Genomic DNA, 24,629 nt, shown 5'->3' on the forward strand with positions numbered 1-24,629 from the left:
CGATGGTCGAAGTAGCCAAAAAAAATACTTTGAAATTCAAAGTATTTTTTATTCTATTTCTTCACTCGAGCTAATTAAATGTGCCCCCATGTCTTTCTGCAAGGTTTTTGTAATTGATGATCCAGGGCTGGTCTTACTGGGAATCTGCAAGAGTAGGGTGGGGAGGAATCGCAAATCCATAGGCCAGGTTTTCAAGAGGCCTTAGGCCCTATTTAGTACACCTGATGCTGAGCAGCAGTGCTGAATGTGTGTGAGACAAACTGCTGGTGTTCTCAGCTTCAGAAGAGAAAGAAAAACATTTATTTTGTGTTAGCCAGGAGGCTGGATATTTCTGTTCAACTGCTGTTTTTTCGGTTACCTTCCCCCTGCAAGGGAAATTTCTGCAGCCGCTGGAAAATAAACGCGGGCAGGAAGCCCTTAAACCGATCCTGGTGTGTGAAGTCGCCTCATTTGCAGCCTACCAGCGAGTGAACCCCCACAATATATATATATATATATACATAAAAAACATTATTTGTAGCCTGGGTACCCCCAGAACTATAGCAGGGTGACTGTTACCCCAATGTTTCTATATATCTGTAACCTTGTTATGAGCTAAGGGGGCCCAGTCTGAAGGACAGTTAGGGGGAGATTTGGGGTGAGTGTTTGTTTTTGGGGTACCCCTGGAACTATTGCTCACCTGTGTGAGATGACAATGTCTTATTTCAGATCTTTCTGGGAAAGTTTTTCAGGATATAGTTCCCTTATAAACAGGTATAAACAGTAAACTGCATTTGTGATTAATTAGTCATGAAATCACTTTGTGTTTTTTTTTATGCATTTTATTTCACAATTGTCCAAAAAACACATTTTCCTCCATAACAATATCTTAAAAAATATTTAACATCTGACAATTATTAGTGCAAAATTAGTCAACAATACTTCATCTTACTTTCAAAAATAGAAAGTCGCAAAGTTTCTTATCAAAGGGGGGAAAGTCGTCAGGAACAACAAGGAAGGAAACTGATAGCGGTGCAACTCTCTGCTGGTGCAGTTACCTATAGCAACCAATCGGCAGTTATCTAAACCGCTTCTTATAGGCCCCATAAGTATAGGCTACTTGTTTACAAAGTTCATCGAAAATCGAATTTACTAGGGACAAAATTAGAATAATTGCAAATAAGAGCAAAAAAAATTTAGGCATATTGGGAGCCCAACTGGTCTTTATATTCCATTAAGTTACCTTTTTAATAAATCTAGGACTCCTAGTCAGTTAGGATTTATTTTTATGGCACTATGACGTGTAGAACTACTATTGCTGCTCCACGGTTTTCTATGCGTAAGTTCTCCTTGAGGAACTTATGGTCTCCTGTTACCCATTGGTGGTATTTTTATGAACGTAGAGGCATTAGTGCAGGTGCCGGTCAGAATCAATCAGGCCTTGGCATTTATCTTCCAACTTTAGTTCTAAACAAATGACTGGTTGCTACCAGTGGCATAAGTAGATATTACTGGGCCCCAGAGCAGATAATTTTTTAGGTCCCCAGGTTGACCAGCTATACCAATATTTATTGAAATTGTATATGAATAAGGACCTCATGGGGCCCCTATACCTCCTGGGCCCCCTGCAGCCGCAGGGTCTGCTTCCTCTGTGGTTACACCCCTGGTTTATACTGACAACTGCACTTGTGCAACTTGCCACCTAGAAGGTACTTGCACCCAATGCTTGTATACCCACTGGTTTGCCCTCAGTCCCTCCTCAAGCAGAACCTGTGGCTGCAGGGGGCCAGGAGGTATAGGACCCCACAAGGCCCTAGAACTTTCACAAATCAGACGTTGACAGAACCAACTGCCAACTGCAAACAAGAACAGCAACAAATTGTACATGAAAAAAAAGTACATAAATCCAACTTTTTTTAATATAAAAGGTACAAACATTTACTCCAGCTAACAATTCATTAAAAACTTCACATTCCCACTCACACGCTATCCATGTATATGCTAAACTCGCCTTTCCTTAGTTCTCAATCATTTGGAAAAACAAATTGAGTCTGAGAAGTAGATGAGTCATTTGCAGTAGTAATGTGCAATGGTCTATGATTATGTAACTGGAAAATATGGGTTGTGCATAAACGCATTCAGGCTTTGGCCTAGGGTTGTCACCTGCCTGGGACAGCCTTGGTTTCAAAAGGGCTGCCCAGTAGTGGTGTGTGGGTTAAGAAATTCTCAACCCGCCCTCCACCATAATCCGCCCCCTCCCAGCCCGCACCTGGTTCGCCGTACCCCATTTATTTATGCAAGTCTATAAATTCAGGCGTTGGAAACCGGCCTTGCTAGGTCGCAGGTGGGTCTGGGTTGAGCACTTCTCCTGCTCTCCCCATCCGTAACCTAGCACTAAATTTATAGGCTCGCGCCCACCCATGACCCACCCCTTTTATGATGTCACTGTGGGGTGGGCACAGGTCTATAAATACAGGGGGTGCGGCGAGCCTGGTGCGGGTTGGGAGTGGGAGGGTTAAGGTCAAGAAGATTTTGTGCCCGAACACGCGGGTAAACCCACAGGTCCTGCAGGTTTTGGTCTGGGCCACACATCACTACTGCCAAGGTCAAAAGCACCTGTCCGGTTTTCCAAATTAGGAAAACTGAACAGGATTCTCCTATACTGACGTGGCAATTGGCCACTTACCAGTCGCAAAGTCATGACCCAGTCTAGTGACATCATCAGCTCCGCCCCGAAACATCACTCCACGTGACATCATCGTCCCACCCACTCTGACCGGACTTTACTGCTCCGAAAGGTAGCAACCCTACTTTGGCGACATTTAACCCATAACCTAAATGCATTAGACCAATGCTAACTGTTGAGTAGTTGCTATAGGCTCCAAATCTGGGCCAAATTTTGCCTTGGCTGTTCAAAAACTCACATACCACCATCAATCCACAACATATTCACAAGGAAATACCTACTTGTTAGTACAATATGGAAATGACATTTGGAGTAAGATACATTATCAGAGACTACATACAATATCTGAAGAATTCATAAACCTTAGAAACCTAAGAAAGGTGCCTTGTTAGAAGAACATGACCAAAACTATTACTGTTATCAATCATCATCTCACCAGTCTTATCAAACAGACCTAGATGCAAATCTAGAACCATTTAAGTCTGTGATTGAACCAGTTGACCACCATGTGATCCTGTGTATTGGTCTATATTGTATCCCTGTCTCCTGTAAATGACCTTGGCACCTGTGTGGTGGTTCAACTACCATTGGTGGCTGACCATGTCTATGCTGTACAGTACATCCCAGTATCTACATATGAGCTCCGTGTGATTCATGAGTTTCATACTTTTTAAGACTTTTACTGTGCAAAGAACATGCGAAGGGAGAGCAACAGTGCCAGCAAAGTTACCTGTTGATCCCACAAGCTCATGTAGGTTGCTCATGTTTTGATAACAATGTATAAAATATGTTGTACAAGACATACCATGTGTGATTAAAGATTGGGGAATAATATATATTACAGGTTCAATACTGTAGTTCAAGTCCCCAGCCTCCCGTGGAGGAACCAGTGGATAGATGTCTGAAGGTCATTTAGAGTGAGAAGTTCATTTACTACTGTCCTAGATATTCCTGGAACTATCACAGCTTTACCAATATGACAATGTTTTCAAGTATCTAACATTTAATGTGCTAATAAGGGGGCTTGACTAAATGTTGGACCCCCTAATAAAGGCTTAAACCCAAGAAGTCTAAAAAGAGAAACCTCAACAGAGGAGTCTTCCAAACTGCAGGAGATAATCATGATTGACATCACAGTCAACTTCAAGTCTAAAGCACCCACAAATGGAACTAACAGTCGAACATCTGAAACTGTTAAAACCTGGTGGGAATCTCAGAAATATACATTTGCTACAAATTTATTATCTTTGGCAAGTTTGGTGTTGGCCATTCCAACATCAAAGAGGACTTTGTATCCTGACCAGTTGAAGGCACACAAAATTTATCTTTAAAAGTTCATAAATAAGAGGCATCTGGGACAATGATGACTTTATGATTCCAGAGATCACACAGACAAGTCATCTGAACGAGCTTTGCTGCTGGCATGGCTGGTCTTGCTCAGGCTTCGGTGACTGTAGCCATTTGGTGTATGGTGCGGCGTCGAGTGGTTGGATACTGGTGCATTTTGTGCATAGCTGATGTGGATAAATTGCCCATCTCGAATGTCTTCTTCACCCTGGACCTTCTCCGTTGCAAAGTTAGCTGTGTTCTGCTGGGAAGCCAGGCTATTGCTGAAAGGGCTCTCATATTTGCCCTTATTGCTGCTTAAGCACTGGTTAAAGTCTGGAGGTGGAGTGCAGCTTTGAGAACGCTGCCCCGGCTCTATGGCAGCCACTCTGGGAGCAGTCGGGTTTTCTGTACTGGAGCCAGAAATGTTGTGCTTTTTCCATGCCAGGTAGTAGAGTTCTACAAGGCTGAGAAGTAGAGAGAGGACTCCCACAGCCAACATAAATACAATGAAAACGTTCTTCTCTGTCGGCCTAGAAACAAAGCAGTTTACGGGCTGTGGGCAGGGCAACCTACGACACGTGTACAAGGTTTCCAAAAATATTCCATAAAGCATATACTGCCCCACAATAAAAGCAACTTCCATCACAGTGCGGATCAGGATGCTGCATATGTACGTGTTCAGCAAAGTTCCTTGAAGTCGGATCCTGCCGCTCAACTCGTCGGTGTAAACAATTGGCTCTTTTTCCACCACATATTCTTGCTGATGGTAGGACGACTCCCCGTTCATATTCTGCTTTGCTTTCTCCTCTTCTCTGTGATTCTTCTTTTCCTGCACCCGGACAGTGTGTATGGCGTGTCCCATGTAGAGCAGGGAGGGGGTGGAGACGAAGATAATCTGAAGGACCCAGTATCGGATATGGGAGATGGGGAAAGCTTTGTCGTAGCAGACATTTTGACAGCCAGGCGTGTTGGTGTCGCAAGTAAAGTCCGACTGTTCGTCCCCCCAAGAGGATTCTGCAGCAGTGCCCAACACCAGCATCCGGAATATGAACAGAATGGTCAGCCAGACCTTGCCCACCACAGTGGAATGTTTTTGCACCTCTTCAAGGAATTGGCCAAGGAAACTCCAGTCGCCCATCTCAGTTTATCGGCACCAAAGTGTCTGTGGGAAACACACGCAAACCATATTAATCAAAACACCACATAGAATGACCGGGGCAATTCTTATTCAGTAGCTGAAAATATGTTTAGTTGACTTTTTTTTAAGAAGGTCTGAATAACGTTAAAAAAATCACACTTAATCTGACCCAACTGACCAAGTAGCATCTGCAATGTTAAAGGGATTCTGTCATGATTTTTATGCTGTAGTTTTTATTTCTAAATGTCACTGTTTACACTGCAAATAATTCACTCTACCATGAAAATATTTATTCCTAACCCAACAAGTATATTTTTTTTTAATTGTAATACTGAGGCACCATCTCAGGTCATTTTGCCTGTTCGTGTGCTTTCAGAAAGAACCAGCTTTCTGACAGGCTGTTGTTTCTCCCACTCAATGTAACCGAATGTGTCGCAGTGGGGCATGGATTTTTACTATTGAGTGCTCTTCTTATATTTACCAGGGAGCCGTTATCTTGTTACCTTCCCATTGTTCTGTTGATGGGCCACTGGGGGGAAGGGAGGAGGGTGATATCACTCCAACTTGCAGTGCAGCAGTAGACTGACTGAAGTTCATCAAAGCACAAGTCACAACTGGGGGCAACTGGGAAACTGACAATATGTCAATATATCCCCATGTCAGATTTCAAAATTAAATATAAAAAAATATATAAAAATTTGCCCTTTTGAAAACTGGATTTCAGGGCAAAAGTTTGTTGGAGCAGCACTATTAACTGATGCATGTTTTCCCATTACAGTATCCCTTTAAGTTAAAGAGGACGGATATATTAGGGTGTATTGTGCAGCCCATTGAAGTTCCAGAGAGTAGGGTGCCTCCAGTGGCATAACTAGATATTACTGGACTCTACAGGAAATTATGACAGCAAAATGTCTAGAGCAGGGATCTCCAAACTTTAGAACCCGTGAGCAACATTCAGAAGTAACAGGAGTTGGGGAGCAACGCAAGCATGAAAACTGTTCCTGGTGTGCTAAATAAGGGCTGTGATTGGCCTTTTAATAGCCTCTATGTGGATTGGCTACCTACATTGAGGCTCTGTTTGGCAGTACACCTGGTTTTTATACAACCAAAACTTGCCTCCAAGCCTGGAATTCAAAAATAAGCTCCTGCTTTGAGGCCACTGGGAGCAACATCCAAGGGGTTGGAGAGCAACATGTTGCTCGCCAGCTATTGGTTGGGGATCACTGGTCTAGAGGTTGACCTGTTTTAAGAGAAATAGAAGGTTTAGGTCACATTGGAAGCCACATGTACATCAGACCAAAAGTTGTTGGTAAAAAAGTAGAAAAATCTTTATTTAAACAATTATTTCAAGCCTTATGCGTTTCATGTCCCTCATACACTTAATTATAGGCTTGAACTGTTTTACCAATATTTATTTAAATTGTATATGAATTAGAACCTCATGGGGCCCCTATACTTCCTGGGCCCCCCTTCAGCCGCAGGGTCTGCTTCCTCTGTAGTTACGCCCCTGGATGTCTCTATAAGTGCAAGCACGAGGCCTGTCTGAAATAAGACTGCTTGAATAGCTAAACCTAATAATATATGGATACCCCATTCTTTTCAGTTGTTCCCATTACTGAATAAGAGACCAGGTCCACAGTTTGAACACTTTTGCAGAGTATTGTATGTGTATATATATATATTTAGAGAGAGAGAGCATTTTCTCCCTTACCTACATTTATCTCGGTTAAAGTGTTTCTGCCATGCTAAAAATACCCCTCCTTATTATTCAATACTCAATTTAAACCAAACAAAGACGGAGGGATTATATTTTAGGAACCCTGACTTGTGTTTATCGGTGCAAAGCTTTAACACAATAATCTCGTTCACCTTCCAAATATTTATAAAGAGGCAGCAGAGCGATGATTCCAACGGCCAGCTCTTGTGCATGTTGGACGTCACACTAACAGGAGGGGGGAAGCGATGGGCACAGCTCTGGTGCCAAAATCCCAGACGGTCATGTGATGTTTTCTATATGTGTCTGGAGATATATCCAGAGAGGAGAATGGTTTGGGTTTTTCGTTAAGGAAAATTAAAGCGAAACAAAGAAGTTCTACACCTATAGGGTTTCTGCACCAGCCCTACCGCAGCCCTTTAGCAGGGAACATCTGTGCCCATGAAGATGCCCCCAAGTAGCTCCTTCTTTCTGCTCATTCCCACCATTACTCTGGGCTGCTGTCACTTACCTGGGGACCTTAGGGACTCAATCACAATATGCAGTGTATATATATATATATATATATATATATATATATATATATATATATATATATATATATATATATATATATATATATATATATGCAATCTAAAATATGTGATGCAAAGCTGATTAGTACAGCTGGAGGATCCCTTATCCGGAAACCCATTATCCAGAAAGCTTGAAATTACAGAAAGGCCGTCTCCCATAGACTCCATTTTATCTGAATAATCCACATTTTTAAAAAATTATTTTCTGTTTCTCCGTAATAATAAAACAGTAGCTTGTACTTGATATTAAGTAAACATCAATATTATACGTGCATAATAACAGTCTTGTAATAACAGTGTGTGTTGAGAGTCTTATTCTGTAGGAAAGCTATTCTTTCTTCAAAGAATCGATTGCTATTTAAGCAAGCTATCACCTCTAGTAAGGTTGGAGATTCTGAGGACTTCCATTTGGCTGTTATGGTTATTTGGGCATCAGTTAGAAGCTGGTTAGCTCTAGGGTCTGGAACTGTTTGGGGAGCCCAGGGAATTGGCTGCCCAAGAGATAAGTAAGAGGGTCCTTGGGTAGGGTATAGGTTGTTAGTTTGGTTACTACATCCACTATTCCATCCCAGAATATGTGCATTTTGGAGCAGGACCAAAACATATGTATAAGGGTGTCTACTTCTCCACATTGTCTCCAGCAAATGTTGGGGTGGTCATAATCAAACTTGTAGTTTGTCCGGCGTGTGGTACCGCCTCATAAGTACCTTGTATATGTTTTCTTTTTGTTTGGTACAGGCATTAGCCCAGTCTAAGACAATAAACTTAAGGAAAGAGACACAAGGTCAGATTCGGAAGATTAGTCGCCCGGTGACAAATCTCTTCTTCTTTGGGGCGACTAATCTCCCCGAACTGCCTTCCCCTGCCTTCAGGACACTTCATAGCACTTCGCTTTCCGAAGTTGCCTCACGAGGAAACTTCGGAAAACAAAGTGCTTCGAGTGCCATCGATTTACAGTCTAGCCAGCCAGAAGGCAGGGGAAGGCAGTTCGGGGAGATTAGTCGCCCCAAAGAAGAAGAGATTTGTCGCCGGGCAACTAATCTCCCGAATCTGACCATGTGTCTCTGCCCTTTAGGGTAAGGACACACGAGGAGATTCAGGGAGATTTTGTCGCCTGGCTACTAATCTCCTTGTCTTTTGAGCAACTATCTCCCTGAACTGCCTCAGCGTTTTTCCCCATAGGCTACAATGAAAAGTTGCCTGCGCTAATGCACACACGGTGATGCGTTTTCAATAGTTGCCCAAAGTTGCCTCAGTGAGGCAATTTCAGGCAACTATTGAAAACGCATCGCCCTGTGTGCATTAGCGCAGGCGACTTTTCATTGTAGCCTATGGGGAAAAACGCTGAGGCAGTTCAGGGAGATAGTTGCTCAAAAGACAAGGAGATTAGTAGCCAGGCGACAAAATCTCCCTGAATCTCCTCGTGTGTCCTTACCCTTAATGTAATTAAAGACTGTACATCTAAATAAAGAAGAAGTTATCACTGCTACACATCTATCAATTCTGTTATTCTCCTGTCAGACTGGGCAGGTTGTGGATGTCCAGCTGTGTAACTACAACTCCCTTGTCCGTCGGGCTGGAAGAAGTCATTCAATAACAGCTGGAGGTGCAAAATAGGGGGGGAAAAAATCTCTCTTGCTTTAGTGTTTTCTAGCATTCCTTAAATAACAGCTGGAGGTGCAAAATAAGGAGGGGAATCTCTCTTGCTTTAGTGTTTTCTAGCATTCCGTAAAGAGTCTTTGTAAGACAATTAAATCTTGTGCAATATACGGTGAGATTTTTCTATTGGGAAGACTGACCCGCAGGATAGGACGGGATAAAATCATATACAGATATGGGACATGTTATCCAGAATGCCCTGGAGCTGGGGTTTTCTGGTTAATGGATCTTTCCATAATTTGTATCTTAATACCTTAAGTCTACTCGAAAATCATGTAAATATAAAATAAACCCAAGAGACTGGTTTTGCTTCCAATAAGGATTAATTATATCTTAGTTGGGATCAAGTACAAGCTACTGTTTTATTATTACAGAGAAAAAGGAAATCATTTTTAAAAATTTGGATTATATGGATAAAATGGAGTCTATGGGAGACGGAATTTCTGTAATACAGAGCTTTCTGGATACCATGTTTCTGGATAATGGATCCCATACCTGTATATCCTGTAACAATGGTTGGCTGAACCGGGGGCGAGGGATAAGAAGGGACCCCTGCAGATGGCATTGTCTCATACCTCCTTCTTTTTTTTTAGACATCGTTTTAGCCATCCTTTAGCAATTAGATTAGTGCAAGATGTGATTGCTCAGAACCCCAACTCCACTTTACTTGTAGGTATGTGAAGTTAACTTGCCCTACTGTCTAAAGTGGCCCTGGGCTGTTCTCTCAAATGAATGTGAGATTTATAGTTCAGTTACAATGTGGCCCAGCTGAGCTGAGAGAGTAGCACTCAGCACATTTAATCTATCCCCTAATTCCAGGCTTCTGACCATTCATCATTCTGTTGGCGAATGAACCCAGGGTCGGACTGGCGCAGTCGGGGCCCACCGGGTTCTGAACCTCGGGGGCCCCGTGCTCATGCCTGAATGGCAGACGCACAGCACACATGACAGGCTCACCGCGCGCATGCGTGAATGTCAAGCACACCGCATGCATGCGCTAACTGCGACCATACTGCACTGCATAACTTTTTTTTCAATTGGGGGCCAATCTAGGACCGGATCTGGGCCGACGGGGGCCCAAGAGGGCCAGGGCCCACCAGTTTTTTTCCCGGTTTCGCACCGGCCCAGTCTGACACTGAATGAACCTGTAGACCAGTGATCCCCAACCAGTAGCTTGTGAGCAACATGTTGCTCTCCAACCCCTGGAATGTTGCTCCCTGTGGCCTCAAAGCAGGATCTTATTTTTTAATTCCAGGCTTGAGGCAAGTTGGTTGTATAAAACCAGGTATACCGCCAAACAGAGCCTCAATGTTGGTTGCCAATCCACATAGAGGCTACCAAATGGCCAATCACAGCACTTTTTCAAGAACATTTTTCAAGCTAGTGTTGCTCCCCAACTCCTTTTACTTCTGAATGTTTCTCACAGGTTCAAAAGGTTGGGGACCCCCTGCTGTAGAGCATAAAAATTAGAAGAACTAGAAGTTTTGCCTTATGCTCGTTACCTCCCCAAGTCGTTTGGTCTCATTAGAAATGTTGACAACAGCCAATCAGAGAGTCAGATTTACTGCCAAGTGTCCATTTGTGCCTTCTGGTTGGTGCTTCTGTACAACAGTTCTACAGCAGCTTAATCCAAAGGCATCATCAGAGGATCTGGGAATACAAAGGAGGATAAAGAACATTATTCATGCAACAAACGTACAGATTAATATATCAATTCATTGTTATACAGATAGAATCTCAGCTGCCATAAAGCACGGCAGGACTGCTGCTTCCAATGGGGATCAGATAGGATCTGTGCAGCCACTGGGACAGAAATTTCTGTTATACAGATAGCTAGAATCTCAGCCATAAAGCAGGACAGGACTGTGACATTTTGAGAGAAAGCATGATGACAACCATTTGATTGCGCTTCCCTAAGTAAGAGCAAATGTGACTATAACCGTCTTTTTTAAATGTGAGTTTATAAATATTTTCTCAAGCTTTATTGAAGACTCTACATATTCTTGATGACAGTCTTGCTTTTCTAGGGATATTCCATTTGTCACCGTCATATTTCAATAAACATCTTTGGCAGACGCTGATTTATTGCAGATATCTAGGAATGATGGATGATAACTATTTTTATTCACATGACGCAAGTACAACTACAATAAACATTCCAGCGGCCCAAATTATTGTATTATTCTATATACTGAGCTCCCTCCGCTGCCGGAAGCCTCACCATAGCGACAGCAGTGACAAAGAACTCAAAGTGCCACATCAAACTAAACTCTATGGAAAGGGCCACGCGGGGCCCAAATCAGCCGAACACTTTCAGCCACTAGTCTGGGCAGTAGCCTCCTTCTTCTGTTTGTATCCGGAACCATTGTGTTGGCTCTGTCCATGGAGTGTATTTAAACCAGTGTATTAGGATTAGGGCCGACATAAATCCATCTATCACCTGCCCCCCTGGGTAGCGAGGTCCTACCAACAAGTAGAATGGGGACTACTAAAAAAAAATGCCGCAACACACATCCTGTCCATATCCACTTGCCCAACTCCATCTGTGATGCACAAATTGCACCTTTATGTCTCTTGGGACCCCTTTTAGCCCTGATTTTCCTGACTGAAGTACCCCCTGTACCTCCCCTGATTCACACACTAAGATATTAGTCACAGGCTGGTGTATACACTTTATAGTTTTTGAACTATTTGTCTTCTTCTTCTGACTCTTTCCCGTTTTCAAATGGGGGTCACTGACCCCATCTGAAAAACAAATGCTCTGTAAGGCTAGAAATGTATTGTTATTGCTACTTTTTATTACTCATCTTTCTATTCTTATCCTCCCTATGTACATATTCCTGTCTCTAATTCAAATGAATGAATGGTTGCTAGGGCAATTTACCCTAGCAACCAGACTGCTGAAACTGAAAACTGGACAGCTGCTGAATAAAATTGCTAAATAACGCAAAAATCACAAATCATAAAATATGAAAATCAATTGCAAATTGTCTCAGACCATCCCTCTCTGCATCATACTAACAGTTAATTTAAAGGTGAACAACCAGTTTAAGGTGGCTACACCAGGACTGAGTCCATCCCCCAGCAGCTGATTGGCCTGTGTATGAGGCTTTTGCTAAAGCCCATCAATCAATATCTGGCTGCAAATCAGCTCTGTATCCATCCTGCAGCTTAGAATAGATATAGATAAAGAGAAAAATCTTTTTTAAAAATTTGGATTATTTGATTAAAATGGAATCTATGAGAGACGGTCTTTGCATAATTTGGAGCTTTTTGGATAAAGAGTTTCCAGATAACGGATCCCATATCTGTTCTTAATCTAAGAAAGAGCATCACAGAGCAGAAAGGAATATTCTCCATTTTCACTCATTCTACTCAGTGTTATTAACAGGGAAGCATCTAAATCATAATTTTTTGATCCCATTGAATAAGTGCAAAGATTCAGGTGGATGCCTGATAATGTCATCAATTCATTAAAAGACTTTCTTGATTTCATTTCTTATATATATTTATATATATAAAAAGGTATGGGACCTGTTATCCAGAATAATAAGGACCTGGGGTTTTATGGATAAAGGTTCTTTCCATAATTTGGATTCCAATACCTTAAGTCTGCTAAAACAAAATCACTTAAATGTGTAATAAAACCCAATAGGCTGGTCTTGCTCCCAATATGGATTAATTATATCTTAGTTTCGATCAAGTACAAGCTACTGTTTTATTATTACAGAGATAAAGGAAAACATTTTTAAAAATATGGATTATTTTCTTATAATGGCATCTATAGGATATGGCCTTCCCGTAATTTGGATCTTTCTAGATAATTGGTTTCCAGATAACAGATTCTATCCCATACCTTTACTAAATAGCAACTTGTTTGCAATGTAACCACATACAAACACAACCACAAATTGTCACCTGTTATTTTTATAATGGTGTCAGCGAGTCAGCGTGACATAACTTAAATAATGGCATTAATGCCCAATTCTCTTGGCACAAGTCAGTTGTGGACACAACCCACTAGGGAAAATACCAGCAGAATTTAAAATTATTTGCTTTAAATAATGTCTATGGGAGACTGCTTTCCTGTGATTCAGAGCTTTCCGGATAATGGGTTATCATATATATATATATATATATATATGTATATATATATATATATATATATATATATATATATATATATATATATATATATATATATATATATATCACGTTCCAATGAGTAGCTTCTCCAGCTGGGGTGCACGATTAAAATATATTTATTTGAATTCTCTGAAGAACCAGCACTCCTGTATATAAAAAATATTTGTTTTTATTTCTGTTACATTCCAACGTTTCGGTCCCTTATACGGGAGTGCTGGTTCTTCAGAGAATTCAAATATATATATAGTTATATACATATATATATATATATATATATATATAGTTATATAGATGATGGATGATATATATATATATATGTATATATATATATATATATATATATATATATTTATTTATTTATTTATTTTTTATGCTTTTTATTCTTTAAATAAATACATCCAAGAATATAGAAATGTGTTATATCTAAATAAAGTGACAGAAGTCGGATAATTGTGATAATTATTAAGAATAATAAAAAACAATACCTATTTAATAAAAGATAGCAGCATGTATTCCTTAACCTTTTCTCAATGGGCTTGGATAATTTTGGAAAACAGCAATTTCTTTGCAAATAAGCCATGATGGCTCACTAGCTGTTCTATTGGTGAGGACGGGGCTGTCTAATTACCCATAAGGGGCATCAATGTGGGGCAGCCAGGGGCGCTCCGCAAAGAGGTGAGTTGAGGCACTCGCCTCAGGCAGCAGCACCCCCTGGTTGCCAGGGGTGGCAAAAATGCCACTCCTGGTAACTAAGAGCCGGATTTCCAGTTTTCAACCTGGAAATTTGGCTCTTCTAGTGCAGAGAGCGCAATTGCGCTTTCTGACTAGCGACGTGGACCCCCCAGACCACCGTCCGGCGCTGCAGACGAGTGCCGTGGGGGGGGGGGGCGGCGGCAAAAATAAAGGCTGCCTTGGGCAGCAAATTGGGCAGGATCGCCCCTGTGGGCATCTGAGTGGGAGAAAGGGGGCAGAACAACAGTGGGTTGATTTAAGTGAGTAACGCGAGGTACAGAAAAAACAACATGGCTGCGCCTGTCAATGATTCCTTGAATGTGGAGTGTGTTTATTTAGTGGAGGTGCTGAGTATGGGAAAGCCCAGTCTGGGAAGCCACACTGCCCCCAGCTACGTTACAGTTTAGCATATTTGCTTCCCCCCGAGAGAAATATCGCCTGTCGTCATTTGTTTGAACGTTTTTACAGTGGACAGGAATGGAATTGTGTATAATTGCCAAACAGTTTTATGGGCCCAGCTACAAAGACGACTCATTTAATGACACCAGTCCGACGTACAAGTGCCTGATTCATTTAATGCCCTTACACTTCATTATTATTGCCAATGCTGAGCAGTCACAATCTTCTACCTACATCTACAGGAGATGCTCAGGAATGCAGCAGCAGCCAAAGCCATCACAGTTGATCATAAATCATAGACTTATATTGCCTTAAATTACAAGTATATGGGTTGGGGGGTTACTAGACCCCCAAGCAAAAAAACATTGAGCATTCCTCCTCTAAGACAGGCAAAGTTGTCCACATAGATTCTGCCAAACACAACACTTGGAAGGATGATTATCAAACAGCAGACTCCAAAACACTCAAGTCACTTTTGGGTTATTTCTCGACAATTTTCTGGAGACTACTCTTTCCACTCCCCTGATAATTTGTGTTTGAGAAGACATTATGTTAACCAGGTGGCAGTGCAGAGGATTCAGTAGAGTTGACTTTGGAGCCATTCATGGTCCTGCAAAACCAAAATCCTCTGCCTGGATTTAATGCTCTTCCCAATGGCAATGCAATAAATCAAACATAGCCTTTGTTACATAACAGACATTTCCAAGCCTTTCAGATGCTTCACAACTTGGCAGGACTTTATGACAGAAAACCTTGAGGAACAGCCTAAAAAGGCTAAAGGGATAAGGAGATTTGGAAAGCGAATTCAGAGAATCTTTATAGACATCAGTTCCCTTCATATACATCATTATCTCAGGGGATGATGTACCGTATCCTTCTCCAGATACTGAGCTACGTTCATGGGCCAGGGATCTGCCTAGGTGAATCAACACTGTCACTCATTGAAGGGTGATCTAATCCCAAAAGCATCCCTTGCTGCTCAACCATTGTAAATCCAACTAAACGGTGCAGCAATAATAGCACAGAGCCCAGAGACAAAAGAATATTCTTCAAATCCCCGATCCCATAACATTATATGTACAACTTCCAATATGATGTTGACTAAGGACAATTGAGATTTTAGCTAAAAACAATTAATATTCTTCAAATCCCCAAACCCACAGCATTCGTAGCAACCACAACTTCCAATATCCCATTGACTAAGGACAATGGAGATTTAAATTAAACAAATTTCAACAATGGGGTTCCCAACTTTAGATGGCCAGGTACTTATTGAGAGGTAAGCACTATTCCCACATACTTTAAGATATTTTAAAGGACAAGGAAAGGCAAAAAAGTAAAATCCAATTTTTACTTTCTTTAATGAAAAAGAAACCTATCTCCAATATACTTTAAATTAAAAATGTGTACCGTTTTTTAAAAAAACCTGACTGTATGCAGTGACATTCTCCCTTCATTTACTGCTGCAGGGAAACAATCAAACTTATGAACAGCAGGGGGAGCCCCTGCCTTACTTTCCAGCCATGCAGAACACAAGCAGCTTTGTTTATGACGATCCCTAAGCAGCCCAGACCACACTGAGCATGTGCATTGCCTTTGTCAGACAAAGATGTATAACAAAGTTACAAGATGGTGACCCCCTGTGGCCAACTTTGAAAGCATAAATCATTTGTTTGATTAGGCTTGTGGTGCAGTAAGTTCATGTTTATGTTTAGTATACAAAATACAGCATTTCTAGCCTTATTCTATTTTACACTTTCCTTCTCCTTTAAGGTTTTAAGATATGTAGTGGTTGGCCAATTAGGTACCTTTGTACACAAGTCAGGCCTCCTAGTTAAACAGCATCATGTGGGTGGGACATGGGTGCATCCTCTTCAATCCAAGAGGTGCTACATAGAACACCTATAGTTGTAGCATTATGGACGCAACCCAACGGGAACCCTATACATAACACTAGGAGGCCCATTTATCAAAGTCTGAACTTATGTCATTATTTTCTGAAAACTACTCTGACCAAATCCGCATGGGTTTTTTTTCCCCTTATTTATCAAGACATTTTCCGAAAAAATTCCAATTTGGGAAAAAACTTCAAAAAAAAAATCGTCTGAAAATTCGAGTCATACAAAATTTTCTGATTATCTGTCCAAAAAAACAGATTTTTCCGGATTTTTGCCCAAAAACTACGAAATCTTTTATTTTTTTTAAACCAGGATATCTTTGAGACTTCTCCCATTGACTTCAGCAACAATTTCAGCAGGTGTGAGATGCCGGATTTTCCAATTCATACTTTTTCCATCCTCAGGGTATAATAAATCACGAAAAATTCAAGGTTTTTTTTTCACTAAAAATTTGTCTTTTATAGTAAAGAAAACCTGAATTTTTTGAGTTTTTGGCTTTCGGACTTTAATAAATAACCTCCTAGGTGTCTTTAACTAGAGCTGGGTGCAACCTGTACAATTCGACTCCCACATTAAGCCCTTTGTCTTCAACCCACAGAACAACTCTACCAAGTTTAGATACTGTATGCAAGAAAGGGTGTGATTCTTGTTTTCCTACTAGAGTTGGCAGTGGACATCTGATCTTCAAAACTTCTGATGTCATGAAGCCTATTACAGTGGTCCAATGACTTGGTTCTAGCTCAGTTTAATTCAAGTTTATTTAAAAGACCTCAGGAACATCACCCTATATTCAAACAATAAGTAAAGTAGACTTTACATACTATTTATCTACTTGGCGTCTGAATGGAAAAATTTGCTTTCTATTTTCCATTATTTCTTTAGCAGAGGTCTTTGATGCCAGGGAACCTTCACTTATCAAAGGCCCAAAGAATGTCACCCAGCTGTATCGCAGCCAACTGCCTTTAAGAGGACGAGATATAAAAAGGTGTTACAGGAGGCATCTCCAGCCGTCGAGGCTTAAGATATCTAAGTATGGATTTTCATAGATAGAATTAGGATTGTCCGCTCACGTACTCTACATCAGTGTTATGGCTCTTGCATTTGGACATAGATGGAGACGTGCATCAACAGAACCTTCATTCAATAAACTATATATAACAGGAAGACAGAAGCACTGGCTCACAGGAGCATGGGTGCCGTTACTCATGGGTGCCAGACACAACGTCAGGGAAGGTCAGCCCTACCAGGCACTCAACAATTTTTTCTGTAAATAATCTTTCCTTCCCAGCTGCCCTGTGAAGCACAGAGTTATGCATACGTATATGCAAAGGTTGACATAGGGAACTGGAAAATCCTAATGGCCTGAAATACCATTCTAGGATGGGAAGTGATGGGCTTTGCAATACTTAGTCATCTTACCAGGCATTAAGTAAACGTCTCCTCTGAAACTTTATCATTAGGTATGGCAACTCCTGTGTCACCAGACACCATAACAATCAATCCTTCACCATTCCTTACATGGTTGCAATAGTGATGAGCTTAACTCCTCTGCAGCTGCCCAAATGATTCACATATAATAAACACTGGTGGGTATGGAGCAAGAGAGTCAACTTTGGCATTCCATAGCAACCAACAGGGTTTTCCTTTTACCTGTTAATGCTAGCAGCTGATTGGTTGCCAGGGCTGCTGTGCCTTTGTAACAGCATAAACCCATTTGTATATATCAACCTGTCAGGACTGTTTAGCTTTCTCCATGTAGTTGGCTGACTAATTACTTTACAGCAAACTCAGGGACTGGATAATTTGAGTTGCAATTGTGTCGGGCAAAGACAGAGGAGTTGCTCCGGCTGCGGGACTTTCATTTTGAAGAATATAGAGAAATCTGGTATGAATACCAGTGTAACATCTTGCAGTTATTCCCTACCTTCAATTGATGCATATATATATTTATATATATATATATCTATATATATATATATATATATATATATATATATATATATATATATATATATATATATATATATATATATATATTCCAAACTCATTGATCCCCAAATGAAAGGCAAGTTGGCTTCTGTTTAGGAACAAATTCCTGGGATGTCACCTAATTCAACCCTACTTAATATTGGGCTTTCACTTCTGTGACAGCTGGTCCTCAGCACAACCACTTGATCTCCTTAACCCCTAAGCCCTTTAATTTCCTTCTCTTGATCCCATGACCTTTCACTTCCTCAAGTCTTCCTTTACTCACCTTATTCTTAATGTGCACGTGTACAGAAAGGCATTGGCTGCCAACTTCACTTGAACAAGGTGCCAGCAGCTTATTGGCCTGTGTATGGGAGCTTCAGTCATCAATACCTGGTTGGGCTTGGAAGAGAGGTGCATCTGCCAAGGGCATACGGTCAGACAAAGAAGATCCAGATATTTTGGAGATCTGGCCATAGTAGTGAACCTGTGTATGCCAGAATATCTTAAGATTTGGGACCTTCAGTACTGATTTGACTTTGATTGTTCACTGATGTACTGGGAGATGAATACTGTACTCAACATATCAATTGGGTCAGACTGTGAAGTCAATGAGAGGGCTACTGGGTCAGCTACTATATGCATCGTTGGATCCAGTAAGAAGTTCAGACATCTACTCAGTGTCGCAAAAATGTGGATTATTTGGATAAAATGGAGTCTATGAGAGACAGCCTTCCCGTAATTTGGAGCTTTTTGGTTTCCAGATAATCATTTTCCTAAGCTCATCTTCTCAACAGCAAAACACACTGAGCATGTGCAGTGCCTCTGACACACATATGATGGGAATGGGAGCTGCTGTAAAGGCCTGGATGGTTACTGTTATAGGGCTGCTGCACCTCCAGGCTGGTATAGTAAGTTCTGTGTATAATTTACACAGCATTTCTAGCCATATTGTTTGTTAGACTTTTGCAGTTTAATTTCATTTATAGTTTATTTTTCTGCGTCATGTCAATAAATTCAGCTAAATTAAGAAATAGAGATATTGGATATATTTTGTACTTATATTGTATAAAAACAATTGACAGTATAGTTCCACTTGCAGTGCTCGCATACATTATGGGGCTATTGTGTTGATTTATAGTTGACATAACTGCTCTGGTGAGCATAGTGTGTAGGAGAGGAGCCAATCACCCCGGACGTCTCTAAGCCCGAAATAGAAATGATGCCTAATTAGTGACAGCTGTAAGGGCTGAGAATACTGCTGGCGCACACGGAGGGGGGGGGCTTATTTATAAAAGTCTGAATTTTATTTTCATCAAAAAAGTCCAACCAATCTAGAATCCACATTTGGACATTATTTATTATTAAAAATCCTGATTTAATCGAATCAGGGACAAATGCGAAAAAAACGGTGAAAATCTGAATCATACGACTTTTTCTCAATTTTTTCCCGAATCGCTCAAATTTTTCAGATTTTTGCTCGAAAAGTCTGAAATAGTCAGATTTTTGGGTTAATTCCAGGGCAGAGCACAGAAACGTCCAAATAGGACAGGGACCTCTCCCGTTGACTGTATATACAACCTCGGTAGGGCTGATTTTCAGAGTCTGACTTTTTCCATCATCTGGGTTTAATAAAGTTTAGATAAGTTTGTTTTTTTCCACTAAAAATTTGGATTATATAGTAAAAAAAAAACTCAAATGTTTCGAGTTTTTGGCTTTTGGACTTTAATAAACAATCCCCTTGGTGTATAACACGGCAGCACTATGCTAGTTATGCCCAGTTCCTAGAAGGGAGTTGGGTCAGAGTGACAACCCTCTGGAAGATGGTCCAGTGATGGATGGAGAGGCAAGATGTGGATAAAAAATGGTAGAATCTGGGTTATAACTCTGCCCCCTAGTCACCCACCATTGCCCCACTTCCTTTGCACCCACTTTATGGGCAGAGTGGATGCAGTCCCTGGTCAAGGGCCCATCACATGTCTCCATGTTGTCCAATCACTGACCTGAAAGTTTGGCCCAATACTTGAGTATCGGGAACCAAGCCAGACAATTAGATCCTTATCTTTATGGCTTCTGTGTTCTCATAAATCCACAAATCTGGGACAAAATATTCCTTATGATGAAAGGAGGCTAATGTAATAAAAAGAACTGAGTTTGCTCCAGGTCATGTAACTCATAGCAACAAATAAGCAGTTAGAAATTACTGGCAACATCTTATTGGTTGCTGTTGACTACTGGACCTGTGAAGTTCTGGACTCCCCTGTCCCCAATTAGCCTTCATTCTTCAGCTTTTGTGTTAATGATTTAGCTTTTTATCAGCAGCTCTCCAGTCTCAAACTTCAGCAGCTATCTGGTTACTATGGTCCAATTTTTCCTAGCAACTAGGTAATAGTTTGAATGAGAGACTGAGGAGGAGAGGGAATAAATATAAAGTAACAAGAACAACAAAACAGTAGCATCATAGAACAATAGTTTTCTGGTCAGCTAAAGCTAATGCTGCATAACATTTGTGAATATGTTATTCTTAGATGTTTTGTAATTTACATTCATTATTTATTTTGTTTTTAATTGCAAGATATTAAGGGATACATGTACTGTTAATATTAATGAAATGTGTTACAACAGTGCCACCTGCTCAACCCTTACCTAAGCAGAAGAACATCAGAGCAGCCTCTTTCTTTCGCCTGACAACTTCCTTGACTACTTGGTGGTCAGACTGGTGGGAAACTGACCAGCAGGTGGTGCTGTTGTAACAAACTTCATTCATATTAACAGTACATGTATCCCTTAAAGGGATCCTGTCATCAGAAAACATGTTTTTTTCAAAACGCATCAGTTAATAGTGCTGCTCCAGCAGACTTCTGCACTGAAATCCATTTCTCAAAAGAGCAAACAGATTTTTTTTTATATTCAATTTTGAAATCTGACATGGGGCTAGACATTTTGTCAATTTCCCAGCTGCCCCTGGTCATGTGACTTGTGCCTGCACTTTAGGAGAGAAATGCTTTCTGGCAGGCTGCTGTTTTTCCTTCTGAATGTAACCGAATGTGTCTCAGTGGGACATGGGTTTTTACTATTGAGTGTTGTTCCTAGATCTACCAGGCAGCTGTTATCTTGTGTTAGGGAGCTGTTATCTTGTTACCTTCTCATTGTTCTGTTGTTAGGCTGCTGGGGGGGGGGGGGGAAGGGAGGGGGTGATATCACTCCAACTTGCAGTACAGCAGTAAAGAGTGATTGAAGTTTATCAGAGCACAAGTCACATGACTTGGGGCAGCTGGGAAATTGACAGTATGTCTAGCCCCATATCAGATTTCAAAATGAAATATCAAAAAATCTGTTTGCTCTTTTGAGAAACTGATTTCAGTGCAGAATTCTGCTGGAGCAGCACTACTAACAGATTCATTTTGAAAAATTTTTTTTTTCCCATGACAGTATCCCTTTAATAACTTGGAATTAAAAACAAAAAAAAACAATGAATGTAAATGACAAAAGTGCTTAGAATAGCACTCTCATCAATTTTACATTCACTTATTTTAAAGGTTTACTTATCCTTTAAGCTATTTTTGACTTTGTCCTGCTGGGGATGCTGGGACCTGTAGTCCAAAATGAGCATCTTAACTGTATCACACACACACACATAGATAGCCAGTCATTAAAGGGGGTGGTTTAACTTTAAGTATGTTATAGAATTGGAAATTCTAAGCAACTTTTCAATCGGTCTTCATTATGCCTTTTATTATAGTTTTTTTTACATTTTTGCCTTCACTGACCCCATCAATAAACAGATGCTCTGTAAAGCTTTAAATGTATTGTTATTGCTACTTTTTTTCATTACTCATCTTTTTATTGAGGCCTCTCCTATTCATATTCCAGGAATTTGGAGCTTAGCAACAAGATGGCTGAAATTGCAAACTGGAGAGCTGCTGAATAAAAAGCTAAATAACTCAAAAACCACAAATAATAAAAAATGAAAACCTATTGCAAATTGTCTCAGAATATCACTCTCTATATCATACTAACAGTTAACTCAAAGGTGAACAACCCCTTTAATGTGCCTCACAAGATGCCACTGGGCAGCATGAGGATTAAAGGCTCACTAAGCATTGCTGGAACATCACCGTGGCATTGGACTATACAAGGAGTATTTATTCTATGGTATATAAACAGCAGGGGAGACAGGACTGCAAAATCTCTAAAAAGGGGGTGGGAATACAGTAAAATAACTGAATATCATTAAAACATAATAAAAATAAATATTGGAAAGTTGCAAAGAAAAAAGATATTGCTGGGAATATCCGTGCTGATAACCGCAACTGCCTGCAACTGTCTCTGTTGCCGTGGTGAAGCAGTAGACAGAGAATAAATTAGGAAGTTGTATTTGTGCCGATTACATTGTAGCAAAGTGGGAACAAGGATTTGGCTGAAGCAGTTTAGACTCTGACACTTTCTCTTACCTTCCTCAGGGGCTAGAGGTCTGACAGCTCTTAAAGGCAACACATTCCAACTCTGGCCACTTGTCACCACCTGCCATCCCCACTATCCTCTGAATGGTCTGACTCGACCCCCCTCCATTCCCAGTTCTCTTCCTCATTGCCATCCCTGATTCCTGTTATGGGAATGAAGTTGGCGCTGTGCCAGGCAGCACCCATCTCGGAGGGCAGGGGAGTCCTTCATCATGAGAATGCATCTCTTCCCTCGCTCCCACAGGGGATAAAGATCTGTTGCTTTAATGCAGAAGGCGCTGGTGAGAGCGGGTGCCTTATATTAACCAGATGCATGAATTTGTCATGGGTAATAAAGTGATGGGCCTGGGCCACACATAGGCTGGCATTAAATGTAGCGCATGCAAACACCCTCATAGCTTACCGAATAAGGACCATAGATTTCAGATTCTCAAAGCCTCACATTTATATGTCGTACATCATCCGGCATCTGCCACCGACCCCAGGGTGTTGCGCCATCCCAATGAATTATGGGCACTGAGTCCCAGAGCTGATGTATAGACTAAGCTACAAATCCCAGCAGCTTCCTTATCCTCATCTCCAACCCAGACAATCCCCAATTCATTATATAATGTGTCTGCTGCAGACTGCACTGCCTCCCATGTGCCCCAGTGGGGAGCAGAGGTTACGTTACAATAACATGTATTTAAGTGAAACGTTTGGATTTGGGAGATAAAGGTGACACAACATAATTTGAAGTGGGACCCAGAAACGGTCTTGCATATGCAAATTAGGGGCAGGGAGGGAAATTGCATGACTTTTTGTCACAAAACAAGGAAGTAAAAAATGTTTTCCCCTTCCAACCCCTAATTTGCATATGCAAATTAGGGTTCGGTTCGGCCGAATCTTTCACCAAGGATTCGGGGGTTCGGCCGAATCCAAAATAGTGGATTCGGTGCATCCCTAAATTAAAGCAAGCAGGCAGGAGCCATTTTGTGGACACTGTTATTAAGGCAAGTCTTGCATCATCTCAGAGTCTTGTTTGTGCACCAGAATGGGGGACCCGATGTCTATCACCATGTCCTGGTTTAACAATTAAATGGTGAAGAGAACTGGGGGAATGTGGGGAGAGTAGTGACATCTAGGAAGTGCTGAATGGAAAGTGAAAGTAATTGTCTGCCCCGCCTCTATCCTAAGGCACAGAGGAGGGGAAGACAATATTTGATTGACAGCTGAGATTTATGCTTTAATAAATGATAGAAATTGGATTTCATGTTTAATTTGAAAAGGACTTTTATTACATAGCTTTTTCTGTCTGGGTGACACTTTAAGTGACCTTGAGGGCTCATTTACAAACACTGGGCAAATTTGCACCTGGGAGTTAACCCATAGCAACCAATCAGTGACTGGCTTTTTACAGGCAGCTGCTGGTTGAACAATGAAAGCAAACATTTCATTGGATGCCATACATTACTGCCTAGGTGCAAATTTGCCCAGTGTTTATAAATGAGCCCCAGACTTTCAAATGGTCATCTATCTATCATCTATCTATTATCTATCTATCTATCTATCTATCTATCTATCTATCTATCTGTCTGTCCTTTTGTCTATCTATCCATATATCTCTCTATCTCTCTATCTATAATCTATCTGTCTGTATATTATCTATCTATCTATCTATCTATCAATCTATCTATCATCTATCCATAATATGTCTGTCTGTATATCTATCTATCTATCTATCTATCTATCTATCTATCTATCTATCTATCTATCTATCTATCTATATATCTATCATCTATCTATCTATCTATTTATCATCTATCTATCTATCTATCTATCTATCTATCTATCTATCTATCTATCATCTATCTATCTATCTATCTATCTATCTATCTATCTATCTATCTATCATCTATCATCTATCTATAATTTGTCTGTCTGTATACTATCTATCTATCTAT

The 24,629-nt window shown here is 40.7% G+C and overlaps 1 protein-coding gene across 2 annotated transcripts in view; it reads right to left on the reverse strand.

Annotated features, from left to right (window-relative positions):
* Positions 1-1,137: 1,137 nt before the first annotated feature.
* gja5.S (gap junction protein alpha 5 S homeolog) overlaps positions 1,138-24,629 on the reverse strand; it is a 29,699-nt gene continuing 6,207 nt past the window's right edge. For both annotated transcript variants that reach the window (XM_041583486.1, XM_041583485.1), the window contains exons 2-3: positions 10,583-10,730; positions 1,138-5,156 (exon numbers count right to left, since the gene is read on the reverse strand). In XM_041583486.1, the coding sequence (XP_041439420.1) occupies positions 4,050-5,132 (1,083 nt within the window). In that variant the 5' untranslated portion in view covers positions 5,133-5,156; positions 10,583-10,730 and the 3' untranslated portion in view covers positions 1,138-4,049. The remainder of the gene's footprint in view (positions 5,157-10,582; positions 10,731-24,629) is intronic.

The sequence above is a fragment of the Xenopus laevis genome, chromosome 2S (genome assembly GCF_017654675.1).
Source record: "Xenopus laevis strain J_2021 chromosome 2S, Xenopus_laevis_v10.1, whole genome shotgun sequence".
Lineage (NCBI taxonomy): Eukaryota > Metazoa > Chordata > Amphibia > Anura > Pipidae > Xenopus > Xenopus laevis.